At 39.2% G+C, this 16,500-nt stretch overlaps 1 protein-coding gene across 1 annotated transcript in view; it reads right to left on the bottom strand.

Moving 5' to 3' along the window:
* Positions 1-16,500, bottom strand: part of cntln (centlein, centrosomal protein) — a 469,267-nt gene that overhangs the window by 186,122 nt on the left and 266,645 nt on the right. The window contains exons 16-17 of the mRNA XM_043717668.1: positions 4,753-5,294; positions 3,938-4,025 (exon numbers count right to left, since the gene is read on the bottom strand). Of these exons, the coding sequence (XP_043573603.1) occupies positions 3,938-4,025; positions 4,753-5,294 (630 nt within the window). The remainder of the gene's footprint in view (positions 1-3,937; positions 4,026-4,752; positions 5,295-16,500) is intronic.

Genomic DNA, 16,500 nt, shown 5'->3' with positions numbered 1-16,500 from the left:
TGCCATACCTCTGTATTTTTTGCAGTAGCCTACCATGGGGAACGTTATCAAACGCCTTACTAAAATCCATATATACCACATCTACCGCTTGCCCCTCATCCACCTCCTTAGTCACCTTCTCAAAGAATTCAATAAGGTTTGTGAGGCATGACCTGCCCTTCAAAAACCATGCTGACTATCCTTGATCACATTATTCCTATCCAGATGTTCATAAATCCTATCCCTTACAATTCTCTCTAAGACTTTGCCCACAACAGAAGTGAGACTCACCGGCCTATAGTTACTAGAGTTATCCCAACTCCCCTTCTTGAACAAGGGAACCACATTGGGCAATCATCAACATTCATCCCCATTTCTGACATTATAATGGAGGGAAGGTCATTGATGAAGCAGCTGAAGATGCCTGGGCGAGATCATTCTGAGGAATAACTGCAGTGATGTCCTAGAGCTGAGATGTCTAACCTGCAAGAACCACAACCATCTTCCTTTGTGCCAGGTATGGCTCCAATTGAGGGAGAGTTTTCCACCACCACCCCTCTCCTGAGTCCTATCCACACCGGAATTGACTTCCCGAACGTCTATACCACAGTGCAGTCCCCTAATAATACCTGTGACTTTTGTCACTGTATTTGTTACATAATCTGCTGGCACATGTAGTAGATGTGACATTAATATAGCACAGCACCATACAGCTATATGGCAACATGTCCATCCTCTTGACTGTTCACTGCTGACAACCATGACAAACCACTTGGCTTTGTGTCTGTGCTTAAAGGCAAGACAAGAAAAAGTACCATAAATTCTAAACAGCATGGGAAGGCACAAAAAGGCAAGGCATGGCAAGTCAAAGAAGAAATGCTATGAACATCTAAACAGGTGCAAAATGAGTAAGCGCTAAGAAAGCAAGTCAACAGCCCTGAAATGTGCCCTACTTCAATACATGAGATGGCGTTTGTCCCTGTTTGCAAAATGATCTTGCAGCCACCATGACAATGAAAGGTATTGGTGAGCATTTCAATAAATAACTGTATTCTAAGTGAGTTGGAGAGCTGCCATGATGCTGTGGTGAGGCTGGTGCTTGTCCTCCATGGACAGTGGATGCAGTTGGTCTCTGCCCATGGAGTATGCCCTGCTATGTTGGAACTGCTGACCAAGGTAGAGGTCCAGAGAAGCAAGTGGCGAGTTCAAGCCACCAGGAACCCCCTCTGACTCTCATGTCAGGAACTGTTGCTATCCAGCTTTTTTCTGCCATATAGCAGAATAGCAAACTGCATATAAATGATGCAAAAATAGGTGAAGATGAGATGCAAATGTATGCTAATAGGCCTCCCACCACTCACTGGTTAGGTTATCTTCTTAGTATTCATACAGAAAATCAAAATTATTTTCTTGACGTTAAGAATCTAGGTTTTCCCATCTCGCTATATTTTCCCAACTGACTCACTAATGCCCATGGTATTCAGGAGCTGAGAAAATTCACCTCGTGATTTCAAAGCTAGCACTTTATTGTACTATTTGTATGATAAATCTGGGAACAGAGTTTGAAGTTACAGCATCAGACGTGGCAACTCTGCAATAGCAAGACAATGGGAAAGATTGAATTTCAACCCCTTGAAACTATTATTTGTGAATAAGTCAACCCCAACCATGTTACGCTTCCTTTTGGCTAAATAGTTCATCTTAGAAACTCAACTTCTACATGAATATGGATGATCATTATTGAAAATCTTGAAAAGTCTGTGCTTTCTCAGGCAACAAGTCATTTTGCTTGATTTAAACAAACTTTTAACCATCCTCTTGCATTGTGGCAAATCTGTCAAAAGCTTATTTTAGCTTTCTGTCCAAGTCGAAGTGAATGTCAACCCTTATTTCTCTGCATTCAGCACCAAGTATGGAATGTTTATGATATACAAGCTGTTGAGCAACAGGGGTTAGAAACTTTCCAAAACATTCTAATGGATGTGATACCTTTACTGATAAAATACAAAGTTCACTTCTTTATCTTTAAGGAGACAACACCAGCACTGAGCTCATTATTTTGGCATCATCCAATTTTAAGTTCATCTGTTAAATTATAAGAATACATTTTATTATAACAAATGATTTTTACATTCAAACAACTCATTTTACAATTATTTTCTGTGGCAAGATGGTAAAAAATTCACAAAACATGGCATGGCCTCTCTCCATTGTTGGATGCATGTGTCCCGGATGGAACAGCTCCCCGTGTGACTTTGATGACTGTGACTCGGTTACTCCAAAGTACGAAAGATGTTTTTAAGTAAAAGTAGTTATTACTCAAGTACAATACACCTTGGGTCATGGAAAATAATGCCTGCTTTTAATGATGTGTATATGTTTGACTCATTGAGTTCAAGTCTGTGTCCTTTTAATTCTGCTCGGCATGTACAGTGTGGTTCAATGACACACCGTGTTGGATACATACATATATTTTACGTAAGATGCCTCACAGGTACATACAATGCAGACAGATGTACTTCACATTTACTTACACATCTTTCATCATTAAGAACCAAAGCAGTAAAGTACTTGTAACAGCTAAAAATCACTTGGATGCTTTGTTTCTCATCTTAACACTTTACAACCAAATATATAATTGTTCAACTTCACTCTGCAAATAAAAATATTGGTAACAAATGTTTCCAATTTAATTTGTCTAGTGCCATTTGTATCCCTTAAAAATGTTTTCTCAACCAGGTCTCTGTCTTATTTATTCCTTCTCAATGTTTAGCCAAAGCTTTATTATGCTATGATCACTGTTGCCGAGACTCTTGCAATTCTTCTTAAGTCTGTTCTGGTTCATTATTGAATGCAAGATCCAAAAGAAGTTTCTCTAATATAGGACTTTTCACGTACTCTGAAAGAAAGGAGTCCTGATTACCTGATTACACCGTAAGACCTACATTCCTTCTATCCCTCTTACTACATCTTCTTGCCAGGTTATTTCAGGGCAAATAAAATTCCTCTTGTTTTTCTTTGTTCTTTCTTACAAATATCTTCCTCCACCTCCATTTTGTTATTATGTCACTTTATCCTATTAGGATCTTGCATTAAAACATTCATTCGGAAAAGACTTCTGGAACAAATTTTTTTGAAATGTTCCCATAGCCAGAAGATAAAGAATTAAGGAATAATTAAGAAATCAGCCATTAAAAAGTGCAAAGAAGGTAAGACTGTTGTGCTACAGGTAGTAAAAATCTCCTATCTTATCCTCAACATTCGTTGTAAATACTGTATGACGAGTAAATTATTTCATAACTAAAAATTAATAACCCAAGTTATTTGATTATTAGACTCTTGGAAGCAGCAAATAACATATATCACATTGTTCTGAGCATTCAGCAGTTATTTGTGCCAAAACTAATCATACTATTTATTGCCAAGTGCAAAACTACTGTTTCATTCGAATAATTACCATACCATTATAATGGCGGTCATCCATCATTTATTGCAAACAAATTACAAAAATTCCACCATAAAAAGTAGATTTGCTATATTATAATGTTAAATGAACTATCTGGTGAGAAAGTTTCAGAATCTTAAACATTATATATGTTAATAGATGATAAACAAATGCTTCAACTTGGATTAATAGACACATGTTTGCAGATTATTTAAAATGATTTTAAGTTTTAAATAAACTCCATATGTCATTAATATTCTGATTTCCAAACAGACGCCTCTGAGCTACAAAAATGGCAATCTATAACATTTTAAGGTATTGTTAATATATTTACATAATGCTCACACATAATTTCCTGTTAATTTCTCAAAAGTGTACACTGCAAAATCTACCACTGTATGTATACTACCTACAAATTGGTGAGCTTGTCTCTTTAGGGGCTTTAGTCCAATTTTAACATTAATCACTGACTAAATTCAGCTTTTTGTCTCCATTGAAATATTTCCTGCTTACCGGATTTCTTGCTGCTGGTGGAGTCCTTTCCTGAGTCGTCTTTGCTATCATTTCTCCCAGACTCTCAGCAGCAGTCTCCTCGGTGTCACTTGCATAAAAATATAGTGGAAAAATATTTTTTATTGAAGGAATGAAGCTTTAGAGCAATAAGGAATTTCATTCTTAATGCAAAAAAAATCTGTAAATACCCCCTGAATGAAAATTAATAACAAAACACCTCATTTTCAGCCATCATTCAATTAACATTAGTTCAATGACTGTGCATAAAACATACATGAAATAATTAGTGTGGATAGCTCTTAATTTAAAGGATGTTAAACAGCTTGTAAGCATCTGGTAGCAAGCTGAAATAGGTCATTCAAAATTTATCTAACTAAATTAAGAGGAAAAAAATTGGTTTCTCCTCCTGGATCGACATGTCACAAGATAACTAAACTGACTTAGCAGGGTTGCCTGGGAATCCTTAGCTGTCAGTGGTGAATATGCAAAGGGCCAGCAAATTAAATCAACCTGCCAAACTGTCAATTTCAAGCCTCATGACTGCATGAAAATGGCATCACTGAAAGAAATCATGCATTGCCTTATTCTGGATTTCCTGGCATTAATTCAAAACTTCATACAGTTGGAGCTAATTTCACATGCAAATTTCAGTCAATAAGCTTGAAGCAAGACATCCCATGACTATTCAAAAATCTGACAGGATTATTTTTTCCTTGAATATGAAATCGACAGTATATGAAATCCAATCTCCATTTGCTTACAGTTTTCATATCCACACTGTCCCATCTGCAGAGTCAGGTTAATGAGAACTATACCTGGCTCCAGTTACATCTTCCCATCCATCCTTATTGAAGTGCTCAAAGACTCTGCTCATCTCCTTGATGGATCGGTTGAGAAAACGCTGGTACTGTTTGAGGGAAATGTTTTTCCTTCTTTTTGTTCTGGGGTTGTAGCCCACTGTTTTGCACGCACAGCTGCCACTGCCTGCTCTCTCTGCAGTTCTGGTTTTGCTGGGAACAGTCTTAGACTCAAGTGCTTGCTGTAGCTCCTGTATTTTCCATAATAAATCCTTATTTTCATTTTTTAGTTTTGTTCTGTCCGCTACTTGCCTCTTTAGAGAGGAAGTTTCTGTTTTCAATTCTTCTATCATTGTAGCCAGCTCATTTTTCTCTCGCATAATTTGTTGATTTGCCTTCATCAGTTCTCTTATTTCAATAAGTTGGTTGTCAGATTCAGTCTGAAGTTTGCTGTAGGCAGTTTGCAATAAAACTTTGGCCTGAATCAATTCTTCGTTCGTTTCTGTCAGGTCTTTGGCATCCCTCTGAATGGTTTTCAGCTTCTTTTCCAAATGGTTAATCTGAAACAGGAAACAAATCACTTTAAGATTAGTTTGAAATATCAGGATGCTTATTCTCCATCATTTTAAGTAGAACCTCACTAAATTGTAAGACCCACAAAGTGCAGGGCCTATTTCCTGTGCTGTATTAGCCGATTTCATTAATGGAGGGTATAAAGGGGTACAGAAATTGATTGTAGCGTCTTTCGACTAGCAAAATGAGAAAAACAATTTTGCGGCAATTCACAGAACTCCCTCACTCTGGTTTCTAGCATCTATTGGGAAAGTTATGCATTGATTGACTGTGTTTAAAAGGCCATTGGTAACATGCTTAAAACAGAATATATCACAAATTTGGAGATACCTATAAAATATCTCGCATAACAACCTGAATCAAACCTAAAGGCAAGAAAGGATTAGGGCAGTGGTAAAGCCATCTTTCTTGCTGCTGAAGGCTGCATTAATGTGCAACAGAATGCCTGGTGAAGCCCATTCTTCGAACACACTGCTCCTCTGAGATTGAGGTAAGTACAGATGCTGTGATCAGGATAAGTCTTTTGCATACAAACTTCCACACTGATTATGTTATACAGATACTTTAAAACTTACAAAATACAAGTAAAAGACCATTCATTCCCTTGAGCCTACTCCACCATTAATCAAAATAGATGATTTGTTTATATTTGAGTTCTATATTTCCATCTACCCCATAGCCTTTAATTACCCTGCCTAACAAGAATCTCTCCACCTCTGTTTAAAAAATATTCAATGATCTCACCTGCACTGCCTTCTGACTCAGAGACTTCTAAAGTCACACAGTCTTCTGTGAGAAAAAAGTTCTTATTGCTGTCCTGAAAAAGCAATGCTCAATTAAAAACAGTGCCCTGCTCATCAGAGAAGACATCCTTTATTGTCCAGCTTTTCAAGATCGTTCAGCACCAGGGTGGCACAGTGGTTGGCATAGTTGCTTCACAGCACCAGGAACCCAGGTTCAAATCCAGCCTTGGCCAAGTCTTTGTGCAGAGTCTGCACATTCTTGTCGTGTCTGGGTGGATTTCCTCTGGATTCTCCTTATGTCATCTTCACAATATATTTTCCCACAAACTTTGGTGTCATTCACAAATTTAGCTGCCATGCCTTTGCTCGTATCATCAAAGTCATTGAGGTAAATTTCCAAAAAATTGAAACCCCAGCATAGACCTTGGAGGGTCTGGCTGCCAATAAGACAAAAACCATTTATTCATACTCTCTGATTTCTGCTAACCAGCCAGCCACACACTAATCTTTGATATGGCATGTTACCAAATGCCTTCTGGAAATCTAAGAATAGTATGCCTACAGGTACCCTTTATTCCATAGTATGTGTTACTTCTTCAAAAGAATTCAACAAATTGGTTAAATATGACTTCCCTTTGACAAAGATGGCTCTTACTGATTACCTTGAGTTTTTCTAAGTGTGCAGCTATAATCTTTAAAATGATCAATTCTAACTCATAAACATCAAACTAACTGGCATACACTTGCCTGTTTTCTGCCTTTCTACTTTTTGAACACAGGGGTTATATATTGGCCACTTTCACACCTAATGGAACTTTTCCAGAATTTGGAAATTTTGAAAAATGCATACACTTATGCATCTACTACTTCAGTAGCTATCTCTTTATAGACCTGAGAATGAAGTTAAACTGGACCCAGAGTTGAGAGCCCTCAGTTCCATCAAGTTGCAATCAATGGATCAGATCGAAGCTCTGTGATTCTGCCACATCTCATCCTGCATGGTGGTGGACAACTAAACAATTCATTGAAGGAGGTGACTCCACAAACATCACGATCGTTAGTCATGGAGATGCCCAGCACATCAGTGCAAAAGGTAAAACTGAAGCATTTGCAACTGCATGGTTGACCAAGGGCTGAGTGGATGATCCATCTCGGCCTTCTCCAAATATTCCCAGCATCACAGGTATTGGTTGTCAAGCAATTCGATTCTCTCCATGCAGTATTGAGAAATGGCTGGACTCACTGGTTATTGAAAAGGCGATGAGCCCTGACAACATGTGAGCAATAGTGTTGGAGTAATAGAGTTACAGAGTCCTACAGCATGGAGACAGAACCTTTAGCCCAAACTGGTCTATGCTGTCCAAAATGTCCATCCATATTAACGCTATTTCCCTGCACTGGCCCAGATCCTTCTAAACATTTCCTATCCATGTACAGTATTTGTCGAAATGCCTTTTAAATATTGTTAATCTACTTGTCTCAAACAACTCATTCTATACGTGTACAATCCTCTGTGTAAAAAAGTTGTTCGTCAGGTTCCATATTATTCTTTCCCTGTATCCTTAAACTGATGCACTCTCGCCCTTAATTCTCCAACTCTGGGAAAAAGATTGAGTGCATTCACCCTATCCATGCCTCTCATGACCTTATGCACTTCAGTCTCCTACACTCTAAAGAAAAAAGTCCTACCTTGTCCAATTTCTCCCTACAACTCAAACTGTTGAGTCCTGGCAACACCCGTGTAAATTTCTGGCAACATCCTGTACAACTGCAACATAACTTCCAAACCTCTATACACAATGGCCTGACCAGTGTGTCAAAAGCCTTCTTCACTACCCTGTCTCCCAGTGACTCCACTTTCAAAGAACTGTGCATCTGAACTCCCAGGTCCCTCTTACACAACACTCTTTTAGACCCTACCCATTCACCATGAAACTTCTACCTTGAATTGACTTTCCAAAATGCTAGACCTCACACTTACCTATATTAAATTCCATTTGTCATTTCTCAGCCCACTTCCCCAGCTAATCAAGTTCCTGTTGCAATTTCTGATAACCTTCCTCACTGTCCACGATATCGCCTATGTTAGTGTCATCTGAAAACTTGCTAATCATGCCTTGTACATTCTCATCTAATTCAGTGATATAGATAACAAACAGCAATGGGCCCAGCAATGACTCCTGAGGCACTCCAGTCTAACAAGCATCTTTCCACTATTACCCTCTTTTTCCTACCTTTAAGCCAACTGTGTATCCAATTTGCCAGCTTCCTCTAGATTCCATGTGATCTAACCTTCCAGAGAGGCCTACCATGTTGAACCTTACCAGAGGCCTTACTAAAATCCACACAGACTATGTCTACTACTCTTCCCTCATGAACCTTCCTGGTCACTTGATCCAAGAACTGTAAAATACTTGTGAGGCATGACTTCCCACGCACAAAGCCATGTTGACTACTCATAATTAAACCCTGTCTTTCCAAATGCATGTATATCTTATCTCTCAGAATCTTCTGAAGTAACTTACCCACCACAGATATTAGGCTTAATGGTCTGTAGTTCCAGGTTTTCTTTGCAGCCCTCCTTGAATAAACCCCTTTTTATTTGCAGACGGTAAATTGATGGCCATTTTCAGTGAACATGCACCTTTTGTATTAAGGATTGAGCACAGGGATGTGTGGGAAGGTGGTATTCTATCCATCTGACCTATTTTATATGCCCTCACATGTAGTGGGGACATAAATATTCAACCTTTGGTGTCACATTTGATGCTGAGATGTGCTTCCAAGCACGTATCCTCACCGTCATTGTTTGCTATCCTCCAGTCTTTGGGACCTCATCCAAGATGCAAAAGTATCAGCTGGAGACTCTGCAATTTCTGCTCTTGCCTCTTGCAGTGTTCTCGGATATATCTGGTCAGGACCAGGAGATTTATCAACTTTCATCAAATTCTAATACATTCAAAACCTCCTCGACTGTGATATGGATTGTCCCCAAGATATGACCACTAACTTCCCAAGTCTTCATGTCTTTCTCCACAGTAAACACAGAGAAATAAATATTCATTGAGAACCTTGCCCATCTCCTGCGGTTCTACACATATACGTCCACTTTGGTTCTTCAGGGGTCCTATTCTCTCTGCAGTTATTCATTTTTCTTTAATATACTTAAAGAACCTCTTTGGATTCACCCTAATCTTTTCAGCTAAGGCTATCTCATTATCTCTTTTCGCCTTCCTGATTTTCTTCTTCAGTAAATTCCTGTATCCCCTATATACCTTCCAGGGTATCCTTTGATCCCAGCTGATTATACCTGAGCCATACCTCCTTTTTTCTGGTAAAAGCCTCAATATCTCTTGTCATCCAGGGTTCCCTATTCCTGTAGACCTTGACTTTCTTGTTTTCCAGAACCTGAATGTTTCTAGCCAAGTTGTTCCAGTATAGGTATAACACTGCCATCTAAATGGCAATGTTGGAAATTGCCCAGGTATGTCCTGTACACTCAAAACAGGATAAATAAAACCACCAATTAATGCCCATCAGTCTAGTCTCGATCAGCAGGAAAGTAATAGGAGTTGTCATTTACAGTGCTAAAAGCAGCATTTGCTTAACAGTAATCTGTTCTTTGACACGATGTTTGGGTTCCACCAATGCCACTCAGCTCCTGACCCCATCACAGCCTCAGTTTACGCATGGGCAAAATAACTCAATTCCAGAGGTGAGGCAAGAGTAACTGCCTTGACATCAAAATTGCATTTGACTGAGTGCGGCATCAAGGAACTCTTGCAAAGCTGGAGTCAATGCAAATTGGGGGAAAGCTCTCCACATACCTAGCACATAGGAAGTTGACTGCAGTAGTTGGAGGTCAAGACATCACTGCAGTAGTTCCTCAGGATTGTATCCGAGGGTTAACTATCTTCAGCTCTTTCATCAATGACTTTTCTTCTATCATAAGATTGGCAGTAGAGATTTAGGTTAAGATTGCACAGTGTTCAACCCAATTCACAAATCCACGGAGATACTGAAGCAGTTCATGCCCAAATGCAACATGGCTTGAGTAATAGCCAGCTTTGGCCTGACAAGAGGCAAATAACATTTACGCCACACAAATGCCAAGCAAGACCAAACTTTACTGGATTAGCCATACAAGTACTGCAGCGACAAGAGCAAGTCAGAGGCTAGGAAAGCTGAAGCGAGTAACTTACCTCCTGATTCCCCAAAGCCTATCCACAATCTATAAGGCATAAGTCAGGAATGTGATGGAATTCTCTTGAATGAATGAATGAATTCTGCCTGGGTGAGTGCAGTCCAGCACACTCAAGAAACTCAATGTCATCCAGATCAAAGCAGCCTGCTTGATTGGCACCACATTCACTTCCTCCATCACTGACACTCAATGGGACACTAGTATGAACCATCTGCAGAAATTCACCAAGAATCCTTAGACAGCACATTCAAAACTCACAACCACTACCAACTGAAAGGACAAGGACAGCTAATATGTAAGAACACCACCAACTTCAAGCCAGCCTAAGTTGGAAATATATCTCCATTCTTTCAGTGTCACGAGATCAAAATCTTAGAACACCATTCCCAACAATATTGTTGGTTTACATATAGCAAATAAACTGGAAGAATCCACTTTTCATCTCAGGAGAAACTAGTGATAGGCAATAAATGTTGGCTAAGTCAGCTATGCTCACATCCGACAAATAAAATTAAACCACTCCCATGTTCTAGTGAACCAGCACTTAAATTACTTAACTCTTTCTTTTCTAAATGCCTGTAGAAACTCATCCTGATTGTTTTATATGCCAAGCTAGCTTCTTTTCACACTGTACTATCCTCCTGCTGGTTAATAAGACCATAAGACCATAAGACATAGGAGTGGAAGTAAGGCCATTCGGCCCATCGAGTCCACTCCGCCATTCAATCATGGCCGATGGGCATTTCAACTCCACTGACCCACATTCTCCCCGTAGCCCTTAATTCCTTGTGACATCAAGAATTTATCAATCTCTGCCTTGAAGACATTTAGTGTCCTGGCCTCCACTGCACTCTGCGGCAATGAATTCCACAGGCCCACCACTCTCTGGCTGAAGAAATGTCTCCGCATTTCTGTTCTGAATTTACCCCCTCTAATTCTAAGGCTGTGTCCACGGGTCCTAGTCTCCTCGCCTAACGGAAACTATTTCCTAGCGTCTACCCTTTCCAAGCCATGTATTATCTTGTAAGTTTCTATTAGATCGCCCCTTAATCTTCTAAACTCCAATGAATACAATCCCAGGATCCTGAGCCGTTCCTCGTATGTTAGGCCTACCATTCCAGGGATCATCCGTGAGTCCAATGCCAGTATGTCCTTCCTGAGGTGTGGGGACCAAAACTGGACACAGTACTCCAAATGGGGCCTAACCAGAGCTTTATAAAGTCTCAGTAGCACAACGGTGCATTTATATTCCAACCCTCTTGAGATAAATGACAACATTGCATTCGCTTTCTTAATCACGGACTCAACCTGCATGTTTACCTTTAGAAAATCCTCGACTAGCACTCCCAGATCCCTTTGGCTTTACGAATTTTCTCTCCGTTTAGAAAGTAATCCATGCTTCTATTCTTTTTTCCAAAGTGCAAGACCTCGCATTTGCTCACATTGAATTCCATCAGCCATTTCCTGGACCACTCTCCCAAACTGTCTAGATCCTTCTGCAGCCTACTCACTTCCTCAGTACTACCTGCCTGTCCACCTAACTTCGTACCATCGGCAAACTTCGCTAGAATGCCCCCAGTCGCTTCATCCAGATCATTAATATATAACGTGAACAGCTGCGGCCCCAATACTGAACCCTGCGGGACAACGCTTGTCACCGGCTGCCATTCTGAAAAAGAACCTTTTATCCCAACTCTCTGCCTCCTGTCAGACAGCCAATCCTCTATCCATACCAGTAGCTCACCTCGAACACCATGGGCCCTCACCTTGCTCAGCAGCCTCCCGTGTGGCACCTTATCAAAGGCCTTTTGGAAGTCTAGATAGACCACATCCACTGGGCTTCCCTGGTCTAACCTACACCAAGGTTAGCCTAAAATGGCCTATAATTTTCCATCTTTTGCCTTGATCCTTTCTTGAACAAGGGGGTTACAACAGTGATCTTCCAATCATCTGGGACTTTCCCTGACTCCAGTGACTTTTGAAAGATCTCAACCAATGCCTCTGCTATTTCCTCAGCCACCTCCCTCAGAACTCTAGGATGTAGCCCATCGGGGCCAGGAGATTTATCAATTTTAAGACCTTTTAGCTTTTCTAGCACTTTCTCTTTTGTAATGGCAACCATACTCAACTCAGCCCCCTGACTCCCTTTAATTGTTGGGATATTACTCAAGTCTTCCACTGTGAAGACTGGCGCAAAGTACTTATTAGGTTCTCCAGCTATTTCCTCATCTCCCATTACTAGGCTTCCAGCATCAGTTTGAAGTGCCCAATGTCTACTTTTGCCTGTCGTTTGTTTCTTATGTACTGAAAGAAACTTTTACTATCATTTCTAATATTACTGGCTAGCCTACCTTCACATTTGATCCTCTCCTTCCTTATTTCTCTCTTTGTTACCCTCTGTTTGTTTTGCAGCCTTCCCAGTGCTCTTGGCCACTTTATAGGATCTCTCTTTTTCTTTAATACATTTCCTGACTTCCTTTGTCAGCCATGGCTGTCTATTCCCTCCCCGGATAATCTTTCTTTTCTTGGGGATGAACCTCTGTACAGTATCCTCAATTATATCCACAAACTCCTGCCTACTGTCTTCCCCGCGAGGCTCTGCTTCCAGTCTATTTTCGTCAGTTCCTCTCTCATGCCCTCATAATTACCTTTATTTAACTATAACACCATTACATCTGATTTTGCTTTCTCTCTTTCAAACTGCGGACTGAACTCTACCATATTATGATCACTGCTTCCTAAGTGTTCCCTTACTTTAAGATTTTTTATAAAGTCTGGTTCATTACATAGCACTAGGTCCAGAATAGCCTGCTCCCTTGTGGGCTCCACGACAAGCTGTTCCAAAAGGCCATCGTGTAAGCATTCCATTAATTCCCTTTCTTTGGATCCACTGGCAACATTATTTACCCAGTCCACCTGCATATTGAAGTCCCCTATGATCACCGTGACCTTGCCTTTCTGACATGCCTTCTCTATTTCCCTTTTGAATTTTCCCATGTTGCGCCCCTGGTCCTGACCACTGTTAGGAGGTCTGTACATAACTCCCATTATGTTTTTTTTGCCTTTGTGGTTCCTCAATTCCACGCACACAGACTCCACATCATCCGACGCTATGTCATTCAGTGCCATAGATTTAATTTTGTTCTTAATTAACAAGGCAATCCCGATCCCTCTGCCCACCTCCCTGTCTTTTCGATAAGTTGAAATGGATGTTAACTGCCAGTCCTGACCCCCCTGCAACCACGTCTCTGTGATGCCTACCACATCATACTCATTTACAATGATCTGTGCCATTAGTTCATCTGCTTTGTTACGAATGCCACGAGCATTCAGGTAAAGTGCCTTAATGCTAAGTTTATCATTAGAGATATTGGAAGTCATAAGATGTCCTAAGTTATCCTTCCCTTTTGCTGCATTCCCAGTCTGCCTCAAGTTTAAATCCACCTGCACACATGCTATCCTGCTACTTATCTTTCCACTTAACTCCATACTCCCTGTCGCTTTCACTTTCCCTTCCCCCCAACTCAGAAGTCTTTTAATCATTCTCTGCTTTTACTACATTTGGAACAATCATTTGACCTGTCACTCATTTTTGTTTGTTCCTTAAGTTTGATACTTTCTTTAATTGACCACAGATGATGGTTCCTCCCTTTTGAATTTTCCCACCTTGTTCTGATTTTGATGCAGCTGCTCCTTCACCTGTTTGTCTATCCTGACTAAAAACGTAATGACGCCATACCCTTAAACTGAAAATCAGGGAGTAAGGCAAACAAGTTAAAATGTGAAATGCAATCTTCATAAAAGCACATAGATTCTTTTAATCCAAATGATTGCACTTGTGACCCTCTCTAAATTCTGCTCCAGACAGTTTTTAAAGCCAATCCTGCAAGGGATTATTGGGTAGATTGGATACTGCTCAGCAACTGCATTTTGCCTAGTTAAAATAGCATCAAGGTTTCAATTCCATCATGGGTCTCTGATTTTAATATATTCATTGCTCTATAAAAACAGGTATCCAGAACTGGGAGATGCTTAATTAACACTAAAAGAGATGGACAAATTGAAGGTAACTGTTGAGGATATACCACAGCCATGCAATGCTGAAATAACTAAAAACTGGTGCTAATGGAGTCCTGCATGCTCAATAAGAGATGTGTAGATTGTACAAGGGGAGGACAGCCATGTACAACAAACCTTCAAATGACACATCAATAGAGGGATGATATGTTTAATTAGTCTTCAATGGGACTGTCTATTTTTATGAAAATGTTAACATTTTTTCATTAACTATAACACTTCTCAATTTAATAAGGAGATTGCAATGTAAAAATAAGAATTCCCTCTCCAACAAATTTAATATAAAATAGACTAAAAGAGCTATGCACTCTTAGATGGTTTTATATCACAAATAATTTTTATCAGCTTCAAATGAAATAAATTCATATCATTTCTTATTGTGGAACAACTTAACAGTTAATCAGCAAAACTTTTATTCCTAAATTGAATGTCCTAAAAGACAATACTGTAAAATTTTGCAAGTATATAATGGGTTCAGGAATTTTTCACTATAGGGCTCATGCAGAATTACATTTAAGTACTTAAAAATGAAGATTATATTCTGACTGATCTCTCATCTTAAATTACTTGTACAAGAGAGGCTACAGTCTCTAATGCTACTCACTGCTGCTGTCAACTTTTAACAGCCTATTACACTAAAGAATACAAAGAAAAAGATGCTAATACATTTCAAGCTTCAGTCTATTCAAAATTTCCATGTGTCAGGAAGCTCAGCAATATAATACATTCAACATTAACACCTGAGCACTGTCAGTTTTGCACAACTGTACATTTTATCATATTATTGTCTTTTTGAATACAAGTTAGAAATACATACAAAATGCCTTCAAGGTCTGACCCAAGGCAATATTTTTCTGTGTTTTTCAGTTTTACCTGACCTCTGGAAATAAAACATGTACACTTTCTAAAAATTACAGTGCTTCTTCAATATTGCAAATGATGAAATAAAATAATTCCTTTGACATTCCTGGACATGAAGTGCACAAATTATTTCAATTACATTTTCCTCCTAAACATAAATGAATATGAGCATTTCCTGTGCTGTACATTATTATATTTAACATTATATTCGTCATTGTGAGATAATGCAGTGACAGCTTTCATTACCTGACCATATGGCACTCGTTACAATAGCACACAACTGTATTATCTCCTCTAAATTACTCCCTACAAGTTAATGCACAATTTACAAAATACAATCAACAGCTTCCAGCTACAGAGATATCAGCGGCATATTTAGTCTATTTTGGAATTTGTGCTGTTAATTCAGGAAGAAAAAAGGGCAAATTAAATATAACCTTTCTCAGACATGAAAACATGCTCTGCACAAAGAAATACTTTGGATGACCCCAGTACTCACATAGCTAGCCACAAGGGATGTATAATACATATGAAACTGAACTTAAAACTGTTCTGCGTATGTAACATGTACAGCCAATTTCAAAATTATATAAATAGTTTGCTGGCAGAAAACCACACTATGTGTGGATTTTAACTTTTCAATTCAAGACAGTAAATACACTAGTGTGAAATTAGAAGTAATCTTGTGTCACAGGTTCCTGGCTCCATGATTCAGAATATGCAAGAGGATCTCAAAATCTATGAAACTTAATAAAAATGTACTTTTAAAATACTAAATGTGAATTGAACACAATAAAGGTGGAGCATATTTTCAACTTGCTGGCCCAATGCAAACTAACTCAGCTGATCAGACAGAAACAACTAAATTTTCAATTCCATCAAACTCATGCATGTCTCAAAAATAAAATGCCTGATACAAACAATTTGTGAAAACTGAATTATTCAAATTAGTATTTGCAAGTGATTCTATTTGATAAATCTAACATTTTATATTTCTTACTTCAACAAAATTGAATGCTTTTCACAGATCAGATTTCCCTAACTTACTACAAACTAATAAGCACACACTATAAAGCAACACCACTCAATATGTTCAATTAGCTACATTTAAGTCACCACTCTTAACTATTACTGACAAACACAGGCCAAGCTTTCAAATGAAAACCAGCGATTTCAGTGCAGTTCCAGATTTCTGATGTAAGCTGAGCAGGAAATCAGCATACCCACCAGAGAAGCAACATAAACTGCTGAAAATGGCCAATGTCACTTCATTGTGAACAACACCAATTTACTCGTCTGAAACTGGAG

Source organism: Chiloscyllium plagiosum, chromosome 2, assembly GCF_004010195.1.
Source record: "Chiloscyllium plagiosum isolate BGI_BamShark_2017 chromosome 2, ASM401019v2, whole genome shotgun sequence".
NCBI lineage: Eukaryota > Metazoa > Chordata > Chondrichthyes > Orectolobiformes > Hemiscylliidae > Chiloscyllium > Chiloscyllium plagiosum.
Note: the sequence above shows the minus strand (reverse complement) of the source record. Positions and strands in the feature narration are given on the sequence as shown.